Here is a 24,811-nt window from a genome sequence, read left to right as displayed (position 1 = left end):
ATCACACAGCGGGGAGGTGAGCGGACTGAGCCAGGATCCTGGTTCTCTGCCTCCAGGATCAAGGATGCTGTCCCTGTACCCAGGCAGATTCAAGTTCAGAAAACTCCCCGAGCCTCCACACATCAGCTCAGACTTAGGAGTGACAGAGCACGAACCTCGTGCACCCAGACTACTGTTTGTGCACAGTTTATTGCTCAGCATGTGAAGCAACAGGAGAGAGGACTTCTGCTGGGATTTAATTTGAAAGGTTCTCATCATTGCCAGTGGCACAAACTCCCCACCACGACTCTATGAGCTGAAGCCAGCCTCTGCCTGCATATGAATGAGGACAGAGATGGCCTTAACCCACTTAAGTGAGGAGAGCAGACTTCTTCCCAGTTTCTGAAGCTCCCAGATCACCCTGGGCTCTAGCCTGGATTCTAGGGTTGGGGGCACTGGCCGAAGCTTGAGGTCTAGGACATTTCAGAAAGGCTGGCTCTGTAGCCTCAGACAATATGGCGCATGCTGGTAGTAAAGCCTTTCTTTCATGATGCAAATGTCAAGTTTCTAATGTGCTATGTCCATGTTAGCACACAGGAAGACACACTTCGAATCACCTGTGGACATGCTTTAGCGTTTCAACGAAGTAGTGAAGAGAAAACGTCAATGGACAACAGCCCTGGAGAGCACATCCGTGTTGGCTGTTGCTCTGGTCTGAACCTGGCCTAGATGAGCACACCCATCTCCGGGTACCTATTTGCATGTGTGTCCAGGTGAAGATTACAACAGGAGCCACACCTAATCTTTCACACAATAGGTCCCAAATCAATGTTTATGATCTTCCAATTATGCCTATCCTGCACTTTCTCTCTTGTAGCACTTATACCGTGTATGTGTGTGTGTGTGTGTGTGTGTTTGTGTGTGTTTAATTAATGTACTGCTATGAGAGCAAGGACCATGTTTGTTTTACTCGCCATCGTGTCATCTGCCTTAAACACAGTGCTGGGCCTCTAGCTGGCGCTTAATAATTATTTGAGGATTAAATAAAGGAAGGAAGGAGTAACTAGATGACCAGGGGCCTGACTTCTGGATTAAACTCCATCATTTAATTAATCATGTGACCTTGGTTAAATCTTCTATTTAATTTTAGAGCTAGAAAGGATCTTACAAATCAGCTTGTTGGATGACTGCAAACTTTTGTTTTAGCAGTGGAATCCCAGGAAGAGCATAGGTGAAATATGAACACAGAAGCAGATGCAAACTTTCTTTTGTATGAGGGCCAACTTTCAAACTTGGATTTGACTATTCAGCACAGAATCACAGGCATCTGCAGCTGGTAGCAAATTCATGAATCATCCATCCCTAGGTCCACAATGTCACACAGTGTGCAAAGGAGATATGCCCATTTTCCTGTCAAATACACAGAAGACGTAAGACCTGAATTCATGGCTTCCCAGCTGCAGGTTAGGATTGTTTCCTCCACCATGCTTCCTAGTCTCCTATTTCAGTTGGCCCAGAATTGTTCCTTGACCTTAAGACGAAGCTTAAGCTGTCTTAGAGAGAGCTCTAGAGAGTTTTTTGCATTCTCCAATTTACTTAAGTCCACATTTTTCGTGTTCTTATGATACAAGGCAGAACAAAAATCACTCTGGGGATCCAGAAATGAATTATATATAAGTCCTGGCCTCACAGAGTTTCCAGTAAGGTGAAAGAGAAATACAAGAATGGTATTTCTCCAAATGGTTGACAACTAAAGAGGTGTAAGTGTAGAGAGCTGTGGAAATATCAAAGAGAGGTGATCAAGTAGAGTGGGGAGAGTCCAAGATGGTTTCTTAGACTCTCAAAGAGGAAGAATCTGGGGCTAAGTCCTTTTGGGATGAGTAGGATTCCCAAAGGCCAAAGACCAGTTCGGACTTGCTCAAGAAAGAGGTATTCACTGAGAGTCCCTACTTGTTTCCAAATGTGTGACTATGTCTGGGTAGGATATTTGCTCTATTAATAGCATCTGCAAAACAATACAGCCTACACCTGATGGAACTGACTAAAAACACTGTCTGTGACTATGCATGCAGATAAACCAGGGCTTGAATCCCAGTCCCACCACTCACAGACTGTGTGACTTTGGACAAGTTATCTCACCTAGCAGAAGCCCAAGTTACCCCTTCTATAAAGTGGAGAAAACAAATAGATGCTATCTCTGATGTTACTGTAAGGTTTAATGAGATAGTGTACAAAGTACTACGCACCATGCCCAGCACACAGTAGTAAGTACTCAAAAAATACTAGCTATTCTCACTCACCATTGCTAATCTCTTGCACAATGTAATAAATTAAATAGATGGATAAATGAATAAATAGATAAATTAATAATGAAAAAGTGCATAACAGACTTGGCTCAGACACTCCTCCATACAGCAAGGCCCATGCCAATGTGTGGCCCCCCAAAAGCACTCAGTGAATGAAAAGCAAAGGCAAGCTTGGCCTAGCTCTTACCTGTATATTTTATATCTGGTTGTAAATCCTTGACGGTGTCTTTCCACAAAGGATAGGTAGCTCCTGGAGTGGTGGAAAGGCCCCCTGTCTGAAATAAGCCAATCAAATTCCTTGGAGACATGTTGGTCTGTCCCAGCTGGTTCCTGGTGGGAGGGCTGCACTGAGATACGGCCCCATACAAACAGGAAGTAGAGGAGCTCAACAAACCTCCAGTTCATGCTTTTCTGCCGGCCTTTTTCCTCTCATTCTTGCTCCATTCTGTGGAGTCCTATGAAGAAGAGAATAAAAAAGAGAGAGAAAGAAAGAGGAAACAAAAGAGGGAGAGAGGAAAGGGGGGAGGGTGAAGTAAAATAAAAGGAAGAGAGAGAGAGAGAGACAAAGGAAAAATTTTTTAAATGCTCTTAACACATCATCATAATCCTTTACATCAGTAGAGTGTGTCAGGGTTTACAAAAATCAGTGCAGTTTCTGGTTAAGAGCGTGGCATCTATGGACATCTGGGCTTGCATTCCTGCTTTGTTGTTCACATGTTCTGTGAACACGCATGAACACGTACAAACTGCTGAATCTCTCAGGGATGCAGTTTCCTCATCCGTAAAACAGAGGACGGGCTTAAGCGCCTGTATCTTAGCACCTGGCACATCATAGGTATTCAAGGCTTAAGTGTTGAAAGAGTGAAATGAATGAATGCAGAAACAGAGTCTCCTACAGCCAGGAAGGAACTTGGAGATAGAACTCCAGTATCCATCCCATCCGCTATCTTCACAAACAACCTGAATCTCACAGCAGGGACTCGGTGAATGAGAATCCCTTTCTCTCCTCCTCTCCCACAGACATGCACCAACTGAACACAGGCTTTGCTTTTGCATCATCAGGTGAGTACAAAAAGTCTTGGGATGCATCATGATCACGGCTATCCGGGTTGAATACCTTACAGATGGAGAGTTTATGGAGTTCATTCGAACGCACTTCTACAACGCTTAGTGGACTGTCTCCTTCACCCCAAGGAAATGTAACTAGAGGATCCACCCATCAGTGACTCTGAGCCTCGAGGTCCTCTCGTACTCAGAAGGGGAACTAAAAGCCAAGGAACTAGTGGGGTCTTGCCCGCCTCTTCTTTCGGTGGTAGCACAGCACAGGGGTGCCATGTTGGAGAAATGCTTAAGACTAAGGGAGAGCTTAAGTAGGGGCTCCTTGGAAAATTTACAAGTTTTGTTTTTATCATCACAACATCATTCTACTTGCTAGTTTAACACTGTGCTGTGTCCACCACCCCACTTAGTCTAGAAGAGCTTATCCTACTCTACACTGAAAGGTAGCTGGGAATGCAGGCTCCATCAATTATAAACTGTATTATTTCAGGCAAGTGATTTCACTTTCTGGGCCTCAGTTTCCTTGTCTGTAAAATGTAGTTAACAATAGCACCTACACCCAGAACTAGCATGAGAATGAAATGACACCATTTATGTCAAGTGTCCCATGAAGCACCTGACATTTTTAGGAAGTGCTCAATAAATGGCATCAGTGATGATGAGGATACAGGTAATGATAAATCTTGATGGTGATGATGTCCACACAGTCCCTGCTGGGAGCGTCTTTGCTCCTACAGTCCCCACTGCCCCACCAAATCCCATTTATCTTTCAGTAGCCAGTTGAGGTCAGGTCCTCAAAGGTCATTTCCTTTTTCTATTCCTCTCAAAAATTGTTAGTTGTTCCTTTCTTTCAGCTCTCATTGCTCCTTTATATAACTGTATGTTAGTACTTACTATCTTTTATTGTACTTATTTGTTTGTGTCCATTTTGCTCACGGGACTGTGAGTCTTTAACTGGCAAGAATCTTTAAAAGACTTTCTATATACTGCTGGCTGTGTGACTGGACAGTCGTGGCCTCTATCTAGATCTCAGATTTTTATGTCTAACATTTAAAAACATGGCGAGGACAAAACCAATTTGTCAAGTGGAAAACCACATAGAAACATGAAGAAATATGATCCCTTACTTGTCTACTCTTCCAGCTGAAAATGGGAAGAAAGTCAAGCTAAGAAAGAGACAAAATCAAAAAAAGAGAGGGCTTCCCTGGTGGTGCAGTGGTTGAGAGTCCGCCTGCCGATGCAGGGGACACGGGTTCGTGCCCCAGTCTGGGAAGATCCCACATGCCGTGGAGCGGCTGGGCCCGTGAGCCATGGCCGCTGAGCCTGCGCATCCGGAGCCTGTGCTCCACAAAGGGAGAGGCCACAACAGGGGGAGAGGCCACATCAGTGAGAGAGGCCCGAGTACCGCAAAAAAAAAAAAAAAAAAAAAAAAAAGAGATGTGAATTTCCGACCCAATTGGCGATTTCTCTCCGTGGTCCGACTGCACCATTTTATTATGAGTAGCTACAAAAATCTACTTGGCACTGCAGGCCCCAGCTGTCGGGGGCAAAGGAAAAAGGCATGTGAGCAGAGGAGTGGGCTGGCAGAAGCTGTGGCCTCAGGTTTTGTTCAGAGCCTACAACAAAGACGTACATGTGGAGTGCAGAACTGTAACAGCTCCAGCTGCCAAAACCGTCTGCCAGAGCCCACCTGAGCGGCAAGCAGGGGGTGGAGGCGATTGTTCAGAGATCCTGGCGGGGAGCTACAGCACACTGAAATCACAGCGTGTCACCCATCCAGCCCTTCTGCGTGGCTTCTGCTGTAAGTGGGTGCGGGGTGGGAGCCTGGGAGAGAATGCCTGGCTGTTAGACTGTTCACAAGGAAACAGGATTCGGAACACTGCAGCTTTCAAAAGTGAAACAAGGCTAGACATGGAACATCAGCGTATGTGTGTGTGTGTCTGCACGTCGGAGGGTAAGACCTCAGCCCCGAGCCCTAGAATTTGCTGAAATTTGAAAGATGGAACCCAGTGCTTTCATTCTGGCAGCCATTTTGCCACCTAAGGGACATCTTTGCTTGTCCCAACGGAGGGGATGCTACTGGCATCTAGTGGGTAGAGGCCAGGGATGTTGCCGCACATCCTACAGTGCACGGGATGGCCCCTCCCCCCGTGACAAAGACTATTGGACCTAAAATGTCAGTGGAGCAAAAGTTAAATCCTGCTCTAATCCAACTCCTTCTTACAAGATCAGGACCTGAGTGGCTGACTGGGCTAGACTCCTGTCTTCCAGCTCCTGGTTTTCATGCTGCCACGTTGTCTTGGCTGGGCAGTGGGCCAAGACAGGTCAGTAGCTGTGTCTGAACCTCTTTTGCAGTTGGGGTCTACGATACAATCTACATCTCAGCAAGTACACATGACTGCTTCACAGAAGAAGTCTGAATACATCTCTCTTGGCTCAGAAAATCACAATAATCCACAGAACACTAAAAATGAACATGCAAGTTTCTATGAGGTGCATTTGAATAGAACTGGACATTTTGTTGGGCAAGAGCAAGGATTAGTATGTATGTTACCTAAATATTGTCATATCACGACAGACACAGTGATTCCCATTCTGTAAAAAGGCCCAAATTCGCACCAACTGTACGGGAGACTTGGGTTAATATAAGGGTCCCATGACTGACATGTATGGAGCACCTATTGTGTACTTGGATCGAAAAATGTCTGTTCTCTTGGCAGTAGCCAAAGCATCCAATTCAGACTAGATGTTAACAAAGGTTTCTTCCCCGAGGTGGGTACAGCTCTCCCATTTAACAGATGAGCACGTTGGAACTTGAAGACGTTAAATAACTTTCCCAAGCTTGCAGGTCCTAAGTATTCAAGAATCTAACCTGTGTATATCTCATTACGGGTATAGTTTCCACTACATCCCCACCCTCACCCCACCCAGCTGAAATTAGATCCTGCCCTCCAGAGATTCAAAATATTGTGGAGGAGTCACACCGAGGCCTGAGGAATTCTAGTATGAAATAGGCTGTCATAAATACTATAAGCAAAGAAAAATGTCCCGTGGAAGAATAGAGGCCAGAGATAATGTTTCTGGCCAAGAGACCTGGAAAGGATCCTTACAAGAGGTGGTGTTTGAGCGGGGCCTTCATAGCATGCAAGCTTTTGGTGAGCAGAGATGAGCAAAAGGGAATTTGAGCAGAGCAAGTGCCATACAACAAGCCTTGGGGGTGGGAGAGGGCAGAGTGATGGCGTGTGTGCCCAGAGTAGCACCCAGGTGGCAGAGGCTTGAGTGAGATTTTAGGACCCAGGTAGGGCCTTCAAGCACCTGTATCTCCCTCTGAATCCCTCAAGCAAGGACTGTATATTTCATTTCCATGCTACCCACCAAGGGCAAAGCACTGTAGATGTTCAATAAATTCATTCATTCATCCATTAACAGGTTTAGCTGGAAATTAAACAGTGAGCAGGGCTTCTTTTCTGTTGGACTGGGAGAAGTAAACAAATGAGCAGTAAATGTACGTGTGACGGTGAGCAGTGCTCTAAAGAGAACCAAAGCAGATAAGACAGGATTGAGAGTGAGGCTGCTGCTTTACATACAAGGTGTTGAGGAAAAGCTGCTCTGATGAAGTCACCTTTGAGAGGCGACCTGAAGAAAGTGAAGGAGTGAGCGATGCAGAGCTTCGGGGAAAAAGAAATGTCAGTGGAAGGAGAGGAAAGAGAGGGTCAGCAAAGGTTTGCATTTCGATACAGTCAGAGGCCAAGTTGTATTTCAGTCTCCTGCAGGGACCTTACAGTTTAGTTGCGATGCAGGTCAGTTGGAGGAGGGAATCACCAATCCATTAACTGAGCACTTACTATGTGCTGCTTTACACATGTGACCTTGTTGCAATACGGAGAGGGTATGGTCCCCATTTACATGTGGGGGGAGGGGACACTAAGGTCCGGAAAGGATAAGTAACTGGCCCACCATCACAGAGCTGGCAAATGGCAGAGTTAGAACTGGAGGCTGTGCTGTCCACGCTGGGAGCCACTGACCACGTGTGGCTACTGAGCACTTGAAATACGGCTCGTCCAAATCGAGATGTGCTGTGAGTATGAAATACACACCCACCGGATCTCAGACACTTAGAGGAACCGGCTGTAAAATATCTCACGGATATTTTATGTTGGCTACATGTCGAAATAGTACTATTTTGGATGTACTGGAGTAAATACAATATGTTATTAAAATTCGTTTCACCTGTTTCCTTTTAATTGTTTTAATGTGGCTGCTAAAACTTTAAAATTACGCATATGGATGGTATTCTATTTTCACTGGGTAAGACAGAGCTCAAACGAACCTTTTCTGCTCTGTGACACCACCTGGAAAGGTCACTCATCCATCTCCTTTTGTTTTGTTTGTTTTTTATCTTGTTTTTCAGGTATAGTTGATTTACAATGTTGTGTTAGTTTCAGGTGTACAGCAAAGTGATCCAGTTACACATACATGTATATCTATTTTTTTCAGATTCTTTTCCCTTATAGGTTATTACAAAATATTGAGTGTAGTTCCGTTCCCTGTGCTATACAGGAGGTCCTTGCTGGTTATCTATTTTAAATATAGTAGTGTTATATGTTAATCAGAAACTCCTAATTATCCCACCCCCCTTCCCCTTTGGTAAGCATAAGTTTGTTTTCTATGTCTGTGGGTCTATTTCTGTTTTGTATATAAGTTCTTTTGTATCGTTTTTTTAGATTCCTTCTCCTTGCTTTTATTAACATTTGGAGAACCCAATTCACTCCCCACTATGACTGATTGAGCACTTGCCCCCTCCCTTCAAAATCAACAAACAAACAGTAAATACATTTCAAATAAAAACTCCCATGCTCACGGCCACGTCTCTCCATCCCCAAATCGCAGGGACAGCTCTGGATATCCACCACCATGCATTTTAGAACTGTTGTTTTTCCAACATTCATAAAGGGAACATCCTGCCACTGAGTTTTAGAGCCTGTGAAAGAGAGGCTGGTTCTATTTCCGAGCACCGTCCTTGACCTGACTGTGACCTTCCGTGAGTCACAGGCCGGCTGCTGTGAGGGGCTCTGGTTGGCGTGGAGCTGCGGACGTGGGCTGAAGCACGGAGAGCACGTCAGCTGAACCATGCTATATATACATGCCAGCAGTGTCATTAAGGGAACGGGTTCATCCCACACGGAGCACATTCTCTAATTCTTGCCACTGTAAATTACTTACATCCGAGGAGCACACACCGGAGACAGAGGAGAGAAGGGCCTTCCAGTAGCAGTATCACCAGCTCCCCCTCTGGAGTTTCCTACAGGGACTGCTGGGCCGTAGCTCACATTCAGGCCAGAGAGTGGAAGGGGACGCTTGCTCTGTCCCCATCCCTGGGGCCCTGAGGCTGATGACCCAATCTGAGATCACCCACAGTGCCTGCATCCTAGCCTGGGTCAACCTAAGAAGCTCATCCAGGCTTCCAGATAAGACACCTCCCAGGAGATACAAAGCTACAAAGCTGGGTGACCTTGAACACATTAATAACCCCCTTTGCCTCAGTTTCCTCATCTGTAAAATTCAGGCAGTAATAGGAGGATGAGTACCTCCTAGGGTTCAGATAAGAATTAAAATAGGACTTCAAATACAATTATTTTAGTCTAGTTTTGAGCCAAAACCAAGACAATAGTTATTATATTCTAAAGAGGGGTGCCTGACCACTATACAGGACGTATAAAAAAGGGAGCCAAAAGGCACTTTTTGAGATTCTTAACCTCTCACCCACAGGATAACAGAGTGAGATGTCGGGATCTCCAATGGAGTCTGAGGGAGAACGGCCTGCCTGCTGTGAATCCCCCTGCCCACTCCCACACAGCTCCAGGGGAGAGTCAGGGGAGTAGCCCTGCACCTCAAGCTTCAACAAGACCCCACAAAGAACATGATAAATGTCCCAGAAGCTTGGAGGAATATGGCAGATTGGTGTCTGACTCACACGGCAGAAATCTAAAAAAAGAATTCTAAAGAGGGAATTCTACAGAGGGCTGAAACCTGGCGGCGGAGTAGAGGCTGCAAATTGGGAAGTAAGTGCTGAGCTCCTGTGTAAAAGGAATGTTTCCCTCATGGATCGGAGGTAGGCCACATGCAAGAGAAAGCTAAAGTGGAGGGAAAGGGCACGCCAGTGTGAATGAAAAATGCTGCCTGCCACGTTAGTAAACAAAGGATGTTGTGGCCATCAAGCCACTACGGCCCCCTCAACCGAAGGTGCGCCCTGACGGACTCAGGATGGGAGAGCACAGGATACTGGCCTTAGACAGCTAAGGTGCATATCAAAGGAATGATTCCAATGAGCCCAGGCTCTTGCACCTTGAGATACCTCAAGTCAAATTCATTAACTTGAGGTATCTGGTTTTCTCTGGTAATCAGTACTCTTTCGAAGTTCCAACCACCTGTTCTTTGTGGCAAAAATTCTTATACAACCTGGTTCCTCCCTTACCTCTTTGGAGCAATCTCTCAGAGCTCTCTGAGGGGCTGTGTCCCATGCTCAAGTCCTCAGTTTTGTCCACCAAATGAAACATGATGCTCAACTTTTAGGTTGTGCATTTTTTTTTTTCAGGTGACACCAGTAAGGGGAAAGTGGGATTGGCCTGACATTGATCAAGGGTCCAAGGAATGAGTGGTCAGAAAGCAGTGGAAAAGACGTGTATTTTCCTTCATCAAAAGAATCACAAGTGAGAGATCTCAGGGAAGAACAAAAGCTCCAAAGATACCCACCAAATGTTGTAAGTTAAAAAGGTTGGAATTAAACGCCTGCTAAGCCCACAGAGAACTGATGCACAGTTGTCAAAAAAGTACTAGTCAAGGAAGATTCTTGCTACCTCCTATCTCTCCACCCTTCACCAAATCCCGCACCTTGAAGAAATCAAGATGAAGGTTAGCAAGGAGGAGGAGATAGGACAAAATCATTGGGAAAAGACAGGAGAAACTGGAGGAAAGTTAAGTTTCCACTTTAAATGAAATTTGATTTACTTTGTAACACACTGAACTGGAAACTTTAACTACTGAACTGAGATTATATGTGATAAGCAGAGGTGAATAGAAAATTGTTGAACATAATTTGGAAAAATCATGGACTTGCCTTAACTTTCATCCAAATGCCAGAGGAAACGCGATAAAAGTAAGTTTAAACAGAGTGAGAGAAGAATTACGTTTTTTTATTTGTCTTTGTTTATTTCCTGATCTTACTCTGAATCCTATTTGGTCAAAGAAAAGATTTCACGTATTAAAATGCTTAACTCAGTGTCCAGCTCAATGTAAAAGTTCAATGAACTCCAACTAGTATTTACTAATCAGGGCACAGGAGCAGGAAAAAATACCAGAACTTCTAGTCACGTGTTTATTATCTACATTCAGTGTCAGCCCAAATATCAGACAGTCACAAGTCACCAATGATACTAGAATGAAGAATGCGAGCCCTACAGCATGAAGAAGCTGGGCTCCATCTTCCCTTCACTTTCAGTGTCTTGTGATGCCCTGGCATTTATCTATGCCTAGTGATATGCAGTTTACAATTATGTTATCTGATTTTAACTAAACCAACTCTCACAAAATAAGTAAGTGGCTTAAAAACTAAACCAACTCTCACAAAATAAGTAAGTGGCTTAAAAAGAATCTGTGGATGACGTTAATGATAATAATTCAACCCAACGTGAGCAAGAAAACGGTAGAGGACCAGCCACATCACAATGCCAAACCCAAACAATAAGGATCAAATCATATTTTTCAAGAATTGTCCAGAAAACTCTCATTTGAAAAGATACATGCATCCCAATGTTCACAGTAGCACTATTTACGATAGCTAAGGCATGGACACAACCCAAATGTCCATTGACAGATGAATGGATAAAGAAGATGTGGTATGTGTGTGTATATATATATATATACACACACTGTATATACACACACATATATGTGTATATATGTATATATTGACACACACACACACACACACACATATATATACATATATATATATATAATGGAATATTACTCAGCCAGAAAAAAGAATGAAATAATGCCATTTGCAGTAACATGGATGGACACAGAGATTATCGTATTAAGTAAATCAGAAGGAGAAAGATACATATCATATGATATCACTTATACGTGGAATCTAAAAAAATGACACAAATGAACTTACTTACAAAACAGAAATAACCTCACAGACACAGAAAACAAACTTATGGTTACCACAGGGGATAGCAGCATGGTGGAGGGGTAAATTAGGAGTATGGGATTAACATATACACACTACTATACATAAAAGAGGTAAACAGCAAGGACCTGCTGTATAGCACAGGAAACTACACTCAATATCTTGTAATAACCTATAATGGAAAAAAATCTGAAAAAGAATATATATATGTGAATATATATACGTATAACTGAATCACTTTACTGTACACTCGGAACTAATACAACATTGTAAATTACCTATACTTCAATTTTTAAAAAGTCATTGACAAATTAAAATTATCACTGAAAAAACCCCAAAAGATTTGGCCAAAACAATCTGAGATGATCAAGAGGACTAATTAAAATATGGATTTACATATACAATTATTAATGCTGATCCTTGCTCTAAGGGAACATTGAGCACTGAGGAGCTGTGATATTAGCTAGTGAAGGTAACATGCATAAATAATTCAGGTACATACATTAATAGGGAGGTATGTAGTCAAAAATTTTTACTGGGTATATGTGTGTGGTTAAAAACATGCCTAGAACCACTGGACTGAGTGTTCATTATAACGTGCATAGTTTATATTATTATTTTCAACCACATAATCAATTTCTCTAGGAAATCCCATAGGCTTTTCAAAATCAAAGTATCCCAAATGAAAGCCATCATCACTCTCTCAAATTTCCTCTTCTCATGGTCCACATTCAGGTGAATCACACAGTCTCCCAAATCATGCCTGTGATAAGCCTGAGACTTTTCCCAAATTCCTCCTCTACCCTATTCAACCATCTCCACCACCAAGACCACCATCACCACCATCTCCACATCCTGTCAATTCCCTTTGTTTTCATATTCATCCACTTCTCTTGACAACTTTATCCTTCTCCTGTCTTCCCTGTAAACCTCAGGGTGGTCCTTTACTTCTCCTCCCTCCCCTTATATCCTTTGCTTCAGAAATCCATTCTCTCTTGCTATCTGCCATTCAAAAATAGCGCTCTGACTTGGACTATCACAGTCATCTTCCTGCTGGTCTTCCTGTTTCATGTATCAATATCTCTGCCACCTCCATCCTAAACACCACTCTAGTTGCCAGAGTGATCTTTCTAGATACAGATATGACTATGACACTCCCCTAGTTAGACAGATCTAACAATTCCTTACTGATCACCTTGCCTCTTAGTCTTGCATTCAGTGTTCATGAGCTGGATCCTCTGTATACTAAGCTTTTCTACTTAACTTTTCCACCTCCCACCCTCAAGTCACCCTGTTCTCTAGATTCTCTCCCCAAGTGCACTGACTGAATACACTACAAATCATCATACTTTACTACCTCTGCGCATTCTGTTCTTACAATGCCCATTCCCAGTGCCCACCTTTACAATGGGTTATTCATAATTTACATTATATTTAAATGCCTGAGTAAGAGTGAGTGGATGACTATCCTGCACCTACTATATGATAGATAATGTGCTAGACTGTTTCATATGCTCCTTGGCATTAAATCCACAGAACTATCCTTTGAGACAGATAACATTATTTCTATTTTGCAGATGATAAAATGGAGACTCTTCTTAAAATATCTAGTTATTCTTGCAATGTCAAATTATTTAAAATGGCACAACTGAACTTCAAACTTAGCCAGTCCTAAGTTCTATGACTCAGTGCTTTAATATACAAAGCTAAAGACCCACATCATCCTTGGTTGTAGTTTTCCTGTTTTGACAAAATCATGAACAACCACAAATTAACTGTAAGTATATTAATAAAGAGAATGGCTGACAAGTCAAACTGAGGCATAAAACTTCTGGAATGCTGAATCTAAGGAAGGCCACGACAATCTGAAAGAAAATGGAAATATGTGGAATACTTAGTTTTGTGATTTTGGGGGATCCTTAATACCATTTTTTTCATAATTAATAATATAAGTTACATATAGCGTCTTTTTCTTCATAAATATTTCATTTGGAGGCAAATGAAATATTTGGAAATGTGAAGATCTAAATTCAGTGAAGCTGCCTTTTAAGTGTTCCTTCAAAATCGTCAACAGTCTCTGCAGGAGATATTTCAAAAAGGAAAGTGAAATTAACATTTTAGAATGTCTTTTCTTTGCCAGTTTGGAAAAATCCAAGAAATATTTGTTGAGTCCTTACTATTTTAATTAGCTCTCACAGCCCAGAGTAGGAGGTGGGCACAAAAATGGACAAATTAAACATAATGGGTGGAACCAGAGAGTTGGCAGCACATGAAACACCTTTGGGGGGAGACCTTCAAGATGGCAAAGGAGTAAGATGTGAAGATCACCTTCCTCCCCACAAATACAACAGAAATACATCTAAATGTGGAACAACTCCTACAGAACACCTACTGAACGCTGGCAGAAGACCTCAGACTTCCTGAAAGACAAGAAACTCCCCACGAACCTGGCCATGTGGCTGAAGGGTCTTGGTGCTCCAGCCGGGTGTCAGGCCTGTGCCTCTGAGGTGGGAGAGCCAAGTTCAGGACACCACCAGAGACCTCCCAGCTCCACGTAATATCAAACGGTGAAAGCTCTCCCAGAGATCTCCATCTCAACACTAAGACCCAGCTCCACTCAACGACCAGCAAGGTACACTGCTGGACACTCTATGCCAAACAATTAGAAAGACAGGAACAAAACCCCACCCATTAGCAGAGAGGCTGCCTAAAATCATAATAAGATCACAGGCACCCCAAAATATACCACCAGATGCGGTCCTGCCCCCCAGAGAGACAAGATCCAGCCTCATCCACCAGAACACAGGCACCAGTCCCCTACACCAGGAAGCATACACAACCCACGGAACCAATCTTAGCCACTGGGAGCAGACACCAAAAACAACGGGAACTATGAACCTGCAGCCTGCGAAAAGGAGACCCAAAACACAGTAAGTGAAGCAAAATCAGAAGACAGAAAACACACAGCAGATGAAGAGTCAAGGTAAAAACCCATCAGACCAAACAAATGAAGAGGAAATAGGCAGTCTACCTGAAAAAGAATTCAGAGGAAAGATAGTAAAGATGATCCAAAATCTTGGAAACAGAATGGAGAAAATACAAGAAACGTTTAACAAGGACCTAGAAGAACTAAAGAGCAAACAAACAATCATGAACAACACAACAAATGAAACTAAAAATCCTCTAGAAGGAATCAATAGCAGAATAACTGAGGCAGAAGAACGGATGAGTGACCTGGAAGATAAAATAGTGGAAATAACTACCACAGAGCAGAATAAAGAAAACAGAATGAAAAGAATTGAGGACAGTCTCAGAGACCCCTGGGACAACATTAAACACACCCACATTCGAATTATAGGGGTCCCAGAAGAAGAAGAGAAAAAGAAAGGGACTAAGAAAATATTTGAAGAGGTTATAGTTGAAAACTTCCCTTATATGGGAAAGGAAAGAGTCAATCAAGTCGAGGAAGTGCAGAGAGTTCCATACAGGATAAATCCAAGAGGAAACACACCAAGACACTAGATCAAACTATCAAAAATTAAATACAACGAAATAATATTAAAAGCAGCAAGGGAAAAGCAACATTAACATACAAGGGAATCCCCGTAAGGTTAACAGCTGATCTTTTAGCAGAAACTCTGCAAGCCAGAGGGGAGTGGCAGGACATATTTAAAGTGATGAAAGTAAAAAACTAAAACCAAGATGACTCTACCCAGCAAGGATCTCATTCAGATTCGATGGAGAAATTAAAACCTTCACAGACAATCAATAGCTAAGAGAATTTAGCACCACCAAACCAGCTTTACAACAAATGCTAAAGGAACTTCTCTAGGCAGGAAACACAAGAGAAGGAAAAGACCTATAATAACAAACCCAAAACAATTAATAAAATGGTGATAGGAATACACATATCAATAACTACCTTAAATGGAAATGGATTAAATGCTCCAACCAAAAGACATAGACTGGCTGAATGGATACAAAAACAAGACCCTTATAGCTGTCTACAAGAGACCCATTTCAGACCTAAGACATAACCAGACCAAAAGTGAGGGGATGGAAAAAAATATTCCATGCAAATGGAAATCAAAAGAAAGCTGGAGTAGCAATTCTCATATCAGACAAAACAGACTTTAAAATAAAGACTATTACAAGAGACACAGAAGGACACTACATAAGGATCAATCCAAGAAGAAGATATAACAATTGTAAATACTTATGCACCCAACACAGGAGCACCTCAGTACATAAGGCAAACGCTAACAGCCATAAAAGGGGAAATCGAGAGTAACACAATCACAGTAGGGGACTTTAACACTCCACTTTCACCAATGGACAGATCATCCAAAATGAAAATAAATAAGGAAACACAAGCTTTAAATGATACATTAAACAAGATGGAACTGATACTTATAGAACATTCCATACAAAAACAACAGAATACACTTTCTTCTCAAGTACTCATAGAACATTCTCCAGGATAGATCATATCTTGAGTCACAAATCAAGCCTTGGTAAATTTAAGAAAAGTGAAATCGTATCAAGTATCTTTTCAGACCACAACGTTATGAGATGAAATATCAATTACAGCAAAATATCTGTAAAAAATACAAACACATGGGGGCTAAACAATACACTACTAAGTAACCAAGTGATCACTGAAGAAATCAAAGAGGAAATCAAAAAACACCTAGAAACAAATGACAATGAAAACACGACGACCCAAAATCTACAGGATGCAGCAAAAGCAGTTCTAAGAGGGAAGTTTACAGCAATACAATCCTACCTCAAGAAATAAGAAACATCTCAAATAAACAACCTAACCTTACACCTAAAACAATTAGAGAAAGAAGAACAAAGAAACCCCAAAGTTAGCAGAAGGAAAGAAATCATAAAGACCAGATCAGAAATAAAAGAAAAAGAAATGAAGGAAATGATAGCAAAGATCAATAAAACTAAAAGCTGGTTCTTTGAGAAGATAAACAAAATTGATAAACCATTAGCCAGACTCATCAAGAAACGAAGAGAGAAGACTCAAATCAATAGAATTAGAAATGAAAAAAGAGAAATAACAACTAACACTGCAGAAATACAAAGGATCACGAGAGACTACTACAAGCAACTATATGCTGATAAAATGGACAACCTGGAAGAAATGGACAAATTCTTAGAAAAGCACAAACTACTGAGACTGAACCAGGAACAAATAGAAAATATAAACAGACCAATCATAAGCACTGAAATTGAGACTGTGATTAAAAATCTTCCAACAAACGAAAGCCCAGGACCAGATGGTTTCACAGATGAATTCTATCATTTAGAGAAGAGCTAACACCTATCCTTCTCAAACTCTTCCAAAATACAGCAGAGGGAGGAACACTCCCAAACTCATTCTATGAGGCCACCAAAACCAGACAAAGATGTCACAAAGAAAGAAAACTACAGGTCAGTATCACTGACGAACACAGATGCAAAAATCCTCAACAAAACACTAGCAAACAGACTCTAACAGCACGTTAAAAGACCATACACCATGATCAAGTGGGGTTTATCCCAGGAATGCAAGGATTCTTCAATATACGCAAATCAATCAATGTGATAAACTATATTAACAAACTGAAGGAGAAAATCCATATGGTCATCTCAATAGATGCAGAAAAAGCTTTTGACAAAATTCAACACCCATTTATGATAAAAACTCTCCAGACAGTACGCATAGAGGGAACTTACCTCAATATAATAAAGGCTAGATATGACAAACACACAGCCAACATCATTCGCAATGGTGAAAAACTGAAACCATTTCCTCTAAGATCAGGAACAAGACAAGGTTGCCCACTCTCACCACCCTTATTCAATGCAGTTTTGGAAGTTTTAGCCACAGCAATTAAAGAAGAAAAAGAAATAAAAGGAATCCAAATTGGAAAAGAAGAAGTAAAGCTGTCACTGTTTGCAGATGACATGATACTATACATAGAGAATCCTAAAGACGCTACCAGAAAACTACTACAGCTAATCAATGAAACTGGTAAAGTAGCAGGATACAAAATTAATGCACAGAAATCTCTTGCATTCCTAAACACTAATGATGAAAAATCTGAAAGTAAAATTAAGGAAACACACCCATTTACCATTGCAACAAAAAGAATAAAATACCTAGGAATAAACCTACCTAAGGAGACAAAAGACCTGCATGCAGAAAACTATAAGACACTGATGAAAGAAATTAAAGATGATACAAACAGATGGAGAGATATACCATGTTCTTGGATTTCAAGAATCAACATTGTGAAAATGACTATACTACCCAAAGCAATCTACAGATTCAATGCAATCCCTACCAAACTACCACTGGCATTTTTCACAGAACTAGAACAAAAAATTTCACAATTTGTATGGAAACATAAAAGACCCCGAATAGTCAAAGCAATCTTGAGAACGAAAAACGGAGCTGGAGGAATCAGGCTCCCTGACTTCAGACTATACTACAAAGCTACAGTAATTAAGACAGTGTGGTACTGGCACAAAATCAGAAATATAGATCAATGGAACAGGATAGAAAGCCCAGAGATAAACCCACGCACATATGGTCACCTTATTTTTGATAAAGGAGGCAAGAATATACAATGGAGAAAAGACGGCCTCTTCAATAAGTGGTGCTGGGAAAACTGGACAGCTACGTGTGAAAGAATGAAATTAGAACACTCCCTAATACCATATACAAAAATAAACTCAAAATGGATTAAAGACCTAAATGTAAGGCCAGATACTATAAAACTTAGAGGAAAACATAGGCAGAATACTCTATGACATAAATCACAGCAAGATCCTTTTTGACCCACCTTCTACAGAAATGGAAATAAATACAAAAATAAACAAATGGGACCTAATGAAACTTAAAAGCTTTTGCACAGCACAGGAAACCATAAACAAGACTAAAAGACAACCCTCAGAATGGGAGAAAATACTTGCAAATGAATCAACTGACAAAGGATTAATCTCGAAAATTTACTAGCAGCTCATGCAGCTCAATATCGAAAAAATAAACAACCCAATCCAAAAATGGGCAGAAGGCCTAAGTAGACATTTCTCCAAAGAAGATATCCAGATTGCCAACAAACACATGAAAGGATGCTCAACATCACTAATCATTAGAGAAATGCAAATCAAAACTACAATGAGGTATCATCTCACACCAGTCAGCATGGTCATCATCAAAAAATCTACAAACAATAAATGTTGGAGAGGGTGTGGAGAAAAGGGAACCCACCTGCACTGTTGATGTGAATACAAATTGATACAGCCAATATGGAGAACAGTATGGAGGTTACTTAAAAAACTATAAATAGAACTACCATACGACCCAGCAATCCCATTACTGGGCATATACCCTGAGAAAACCATAATTCAAAAACAGTCATGTACCACAATGTTCACTGCAGCTCTATTTACAATAGCCAGGACATGGAAGCAACCTAAGTGTCCATCGACAGATGAATGGATAAAGAATATGTGGCACATATATACAATGGAATATTACTCAGCCATAAATAGGAACAAAATTGAGTTATCTGTAGTGAGGTGGATGGACCTAGAGTCTGCCATACAGAGTGAGGTAAGTCAGAAAGAGAAAAACAAATACCGTATGCTAACACATATATATGGAATCCAAAAAAAAAAAAAAAAGGTTCGGAAGAAGCTAGGGTCAGGACAGGAATAAAGACACAGACGTAGAGAATGGACTTGAGGACACGGTGAGTGGGAAGGGTAAGCTGGGACGAAGTGAGAGAGTGGCATGGACATATATACACTACCAAATTTAAAATAGATATCCAGTGGAAAGCAGCCGCATAACACAGGGAGATGAGCTGGGTGCTTTGTGGCCATCTAGAGGGGTGGGATAGGGAGACTGGGAGAGAGACGCAAGAAGGAGGAGATATGGGGATATATGTATATGTATAGTTGATTCACTTTGTTATACAGCACAAACTAACACACCATTGTAAAGCAATTATACTCCAATAAAGAGGTTAAAAATAAATAAATAAATATAATGTAACAGGGCAAAAATAGGGTATACCCAGTGTTCTGTGGAGCATGGAGCCCCAAGCTAGGGTCTCGAAGAATGCTTCCTGGAGATGACATCCAGGAGAGGACTTAGAAGATAGAGGGGCATCTGTGAAGTGAGTAAATGCGGGGCCTCCATTTCAGGCCAAGAGAGAAGCATATAAAAGGAATGAAGGATTCTGTTGTGAGTATAAAACCTACAAACATTTCAAAGTTACTGCAGTGGCAATTTTGAAGCATAGAATAACAGGAGATGAAGCAGAAGAGCTAAATGATGTTCTTTTTTTGTAATCGTAACTTTATGCACAACCAGTTTCTTGAAGACATACATTCTTCTCCCCTCCCGCCACGTATGCCCAGGAACTGGAACCAATCATATTGCAGGCACTAAATTCAGTATTTACTGAATGAATGAACTGAACAAATGAAGAGCTAGGGCTAGCCCTATAGGATCACAGTGAACCAATGAAAGCTTTTAAACAGAGCAGTTCTATGTTAGAGTTTCATTTTCAGTGGGGTAGTAGATACATTTAAGAAGGGACAAGGATAAAACTGAGGAGGCTGTTATAATAGTCTAGGCCAGATGTGGTCTAAAGAAGATATATTTGAGAGACAGAAAGTAAAAAAAAAATTGAAAGGCAAAACTAGCAAGATTTGGTGACTATCTGGGAGAGTGGGGTGAAGAAGGAACAATGTCTCTGATGACTTCTACACCTGGTTTGATGATTAGGCTGATAACAGTGTCATTCATGATAATAAATGATAGTGAAAAATCAACGGATTTAGAGTGAATAATGACAAGTTTCCTGTTGGACCTGCTGAGTTTGAGGTGTCTGTTGAACATTCAAATCAGAATTTTCAGTAGGCTATAGAATCCTTCAGTACAGATCAGAAGAGAGGCCAGGACTAGAGGTAGAGGTTTGTAAATCAACATGAACTAGTGGTAGTTAGAGCTCTGGAATTGGCTGAGAATACCCAGTGAACACGTGTGAGACAACAGTCATGGAAACAAATATGGAGCCGTGCTCACAGTTAGGCGGACTGAAGACGGAAGGCCCCTATGAAGTACAGTGAGAAGGGATGGTAAGGGGGGAGGGGAAGAATCATGAGAGGATAATGTCAACAAAGTCAGGGGAGCAGAAATATTTAAGAAGAGTCTCAAGTTTTGAAAAGCTACAGAGTGGTCCAACATAAGGAATGAAAATGCCTCTTGGACTTCAGAATACAGAGGTGGTTGGCAGTTTTCATCGCCCTGATGGGAACGGAAGATTCCTTGAAAGAGATGAAAGCATGCAGGGACATGAATGGAGCCATGACGTGTAGGGTGCTTGGTAGAGGAGGAAAGATCGAAAAAGCAGTAGTCAATGCTTCTCCTTTCACTCCACCAAGGAGGTAAGCAAACAGTCAACGAAAGGATGAGGATTTTAAAAATTTATTTTGTTGAAGTATAGTTGATTTGCAATGTTGTGTTTCTACTGTACAGCAAAGTGATTCAGTTATACATATATACATACATACATACATATATATATATATATATATGTATATATATATATATATATATATATACACACACACATTCTTTTTTTCATATTCTTTTCCACTATGGTTTATCACAGGATATTGACTATAGTTCCCTGTGCTATACACTAGGACCTTGCTGTTTATCCATTCTATATTTAGAAACTCAGAGGACAGATACAGAATTAAAGAAGAAAAGAAAAATATGGGAGGGAAAGGAAATTAGTACTGATTGAAAGAACAGCATGAGGGCTGGAACTGGGGTGGAATGCCAAACTCTGCACTGGCCATTGGGAATCAAAAATAAAAAAGTGTCTATGGCTTTAGGGGGCCATATGCTGGTGACAGACCTCAAATTGCAAAGCAGTGTACCGAGTTTTATCAGACACCTGAATAAAGGGTTGTTGGAACAAAGGGAGGGGAAAAGTTAACTCAAACACAACCAGTTCAAGAAGACTTCCCAGGGTGCTGAGATTTTTCTTGGCGTCTGATGGTTCAAGATTTTCCAGCTGAAGGGAGAAAAAAGGACCTAATAGAAGAAGGTATTTCAGGTAGTGGGCCTAGTATGAGCAAAAGGCATGGAATCATCCAAACCCACCTACTGGGTGCAAATCACTAAACTAGATGCTGCGTGGGATACAGAGATGAGTAAGAAAAGGTTGCTCTCCCTACAGAGGAGTACTGAAGATCCTGGAGTCAGAAAGGGATGACAAAGATGGGAACCGACACCACACAGGTGCTCAAAATATAATTGTTCAATAAATAGTGTTCTGCTGAGTTGATGGCTGAATTCTTCCCTGTGGCTAATCTATTCTGAATACTCAGTGGAGCAAATAAATAAAACACATTTCCATCTGAACCTAAATTTCAGCACTTACTCTTCAAAAGCTCTGACCCTTGGCTTCCTGTTTCCAACAGGTCACTAATAAAAGCAGATGAAAGGTTCCTGGTGGATCCATTTGGATAGAAGCTCCTGGGACTCCGCTCGTTCTTGTGCAATGGCTTCATTCCTGTACATGGTGCTTTTAAAAGAATGAACTAAAAGGACTGTTACAACTCCTGCTTCTCCATGACAATCATGGAACCCAAAGAAGAAGGCAGGGGACACACATCTGAGGGTTTAAGCAGGTGCTGGGTTGGCGATCACGGATTTTAAAAAGCATGGTCAGTTTGGAGCCTGTAAGTACCTTCTCTCTTAAGGTACCCCTCATTCCATCCTTGCATTCCAGCAAGACCTCATGCTGCAAAGGGATAGAGCTTCCCTTTGATCTCAGAGGCACTTTGAACATATGTAGGGCAGAGATTTATACCTCCCATTCCAGAAATGAGAAATTAACATTCAGCAAGGGAACATCAGTAAACCATTTTAATACAACATACATAATTCACTTAGCCCTCAAAACAAACCTCTGAAGAAGGTGTGATTATTATTCCCTGATTATTATTCTCATTTAGTGGGAGAGGAAACCGAGGTCAGAAAGGTCCAGTAATTTCCCATGGTCTCAAAGCTAGTGTGTTATTTTGTTTTGTTTTCTTTGTTTATCTTTTTAACCTTAATCCAGAGTGAGTTTGGTTCTCTACCGCTAGCAATACACAAAGCCCTGCCAGGTAAGAGCAATTTCTCAACACAAAATGCATTTTTAATAAATGTTCCAGGTGAATAGCATGCATACTAAAGACCCACTGTGTTGGCAGGGGAGGGGGGTAGGTAGGGTCCTCTGAGGCCATCGCTTAACCCGAGGAAATGCCTTAGTGTTGTTGGAATGTCAAGTATCACCATGAGCTAGAATCAGGATTCTTCCTATTGTCCTTCAAATCCCAAATTAAAAAAAACCATTGCACTGTCTGACTTTTAAGGGTCCAACTAGTCCCATCCGTGTGATTTCGAGAAAGCTTCATTACCATTCTGAGCATCTGTCTTCCTATCTGTGTTGCTATATTTAGGAAATCTGGATTTAATCATTTTAGCCACCATTTCTGAGTCCTTCCTATACTGATGATCATGATGAAAATAATTTATAAACATCTAGTATATGACGGGAGCTGTGTCAAGAACTTTACAAACATTATTTCAGTTGACATCCACAATACCAGTGGCATAGATGTGGTAGATTAATGGTCCCAAATCACCCCTCCCTATAATCAGGTACTTCCTCATGGAGTCTTCCAGCTCTTCTGCCAAAGGGGTGGAGTCTACTCCCCATTCCTCAAATCTGGGCTCATCTTTGGAAGTCCCTTTGGTCATTAGAATGAGGCAGAAGTGATGCTGTGCTGATTCTGAGCCTGTGTCTCAAGAGACCCTGTGCGTTTCTGCTTAACTTCTTAGACTTCTGTTACTGCCACAGAACAGATGTGACAGGTGTTTCAGAAGGAGGATGAAAGACAGTCCAGCTAACGTGCCTCAGCCAGGCCAAGCTCAGAGCAGAGCCCCAGCTGAACAGCAACAGCAAGGAGGTCAGCCTAGATCAGTGAGACTGGGTTAGATGAGCGGGCCCCGAGCTGACCCACAGATACATGAGCTTTTCCATTATGGTTTATTACAAGATACTGAATACAGTTCCCCGTAGATGCATGAGCTTAATAATAAATGCCAGTTATTTAAAGCCACTGAATTGGTGATGAGTAGGGGGAGGGGGGTGAAGGGGAGGGTAGCTAACAGGCACACTAGGTAATATTCCTATTCCTATTTTGTAGATAAGGAAACTGAAGGTCAGTGAAGTTCAGTGACTTGTTCAAAGTCACATCATGGATAGCAGGAGTCAGAGTTGAGATGGGATTCAAGGTGTCTCCAAAGTCTAGGCTCTTAACCCCACACTGCACTGTCAACTACTGGGCTGAGGAATTTGGCCAAGTCAGTCATCTTTAAGCTAGTGTAGACGGTGAGTCCTAAGCAGGCTTTTTACAACGCGCTTTCCCTTCCAGACTTCATCATAAATTCTGAAGGTGAAATCCCAAAAGCCTTAGTCTTAAAAAAAACCCAGATGATTTTAATGTGTTTCTACGGATGATTGGCCCACACAGGGAGTAAGACAGGAGCGCTAGTGCTGAAAGAGGGGGGCACTAAATATTCACTGAGATCCCCTCCTTCTCAGAGGCTGTGAATGTGTGGTGTAACTTAGTCCATCTGTGCATAAGAAAGGGGGCTTGCAGATTTCAAGCCAGAAAGGAACAAGGTGTTTCACTGGGAGCTTGAGGAAAGAAGAAAAAAAATTGCATCTTTTGGATGAAAGGACCCTTAATCTTCCAAACACAAACCATTTTTCCATACCAAAGCCCCTTCAAGCCCAGGAAGTCTGCTGAGGCCTCAAGTCAGGCAAACAGCTCGTGTTTTGCAGATTAAGGAGCCTTTGACCCAAAGGATCCATTTTTGTGAAACTCCAAAGGAAACGCCTGGTCTGTTTCTAGCTGGCACACTCCCGGACAGAGGCGGCTCTAAATGCGGTCCCAGAAGACAGCTGGCTGCTGCCCTGCTGGCCCTGGGGCCTAGCACACAGTAGGCAGACAGTCGAATGGGAAAGTCCCTAAAAGAGATCCTTTGCCCCAAAGTACCACACCTGCTTCCTTGCCAGGATGCCCCAAATGCTCACTATAGAATAAACACAACTTTGACATATGGAAAGCCCCCGTTCAAGGGAGGAGGCTAACAATAGCAAGCAGCAGGAATGGGCACATATCTAACACGCTC

The 24,811-nt window shown here is 41.7% G+C and overlaps 1 protein-coding gene across 1 annotated transcript in view; it reads right to left on the bottom strand.

The window, feature by feature from the left end:
* Positions 1 to 24,811, bottom strand: part of BRINP1 (BMP/retinoic acid inducible neural specific 1) — a 181,557-nt gene that overhangs the window by 123,122 nt on the left and 33,624 nt on the right. The window contains exon 2 of the mRNA XM_060013319.1: positions 2,473 to 2,740. Within this exon, the coding sequence (XP_059869302.1) occupies positions 2,473 to 2,690 (218 nt within the window). The 5' untranslated portion in view covers positions 2,691 to 2,740. The remainder of the gene's footprint in view (positions 1 to 2,472; positions 2,741 to 24,811) is intronic.

Source organism: Delphinus delphis, chromosome 6 (genome assembly GCF_949987515.2).
Source record: "Delphinus delphis chromosome 6, mDelDel1.2, whole genome shotgun sequence".
In the NCBI taxonomy this organism is placed as follows: domain Eukaryota; kingdom Metazoa; phylum Chordata; class Mammalia; order Artiodactyla; family Delphinidae; genus Delphinus; species Delphinus delphis.
Note: the sequence above shows the minus strand (reverse complement) of the source record. Positions and strands in the feature narration are given on the sequence as shown.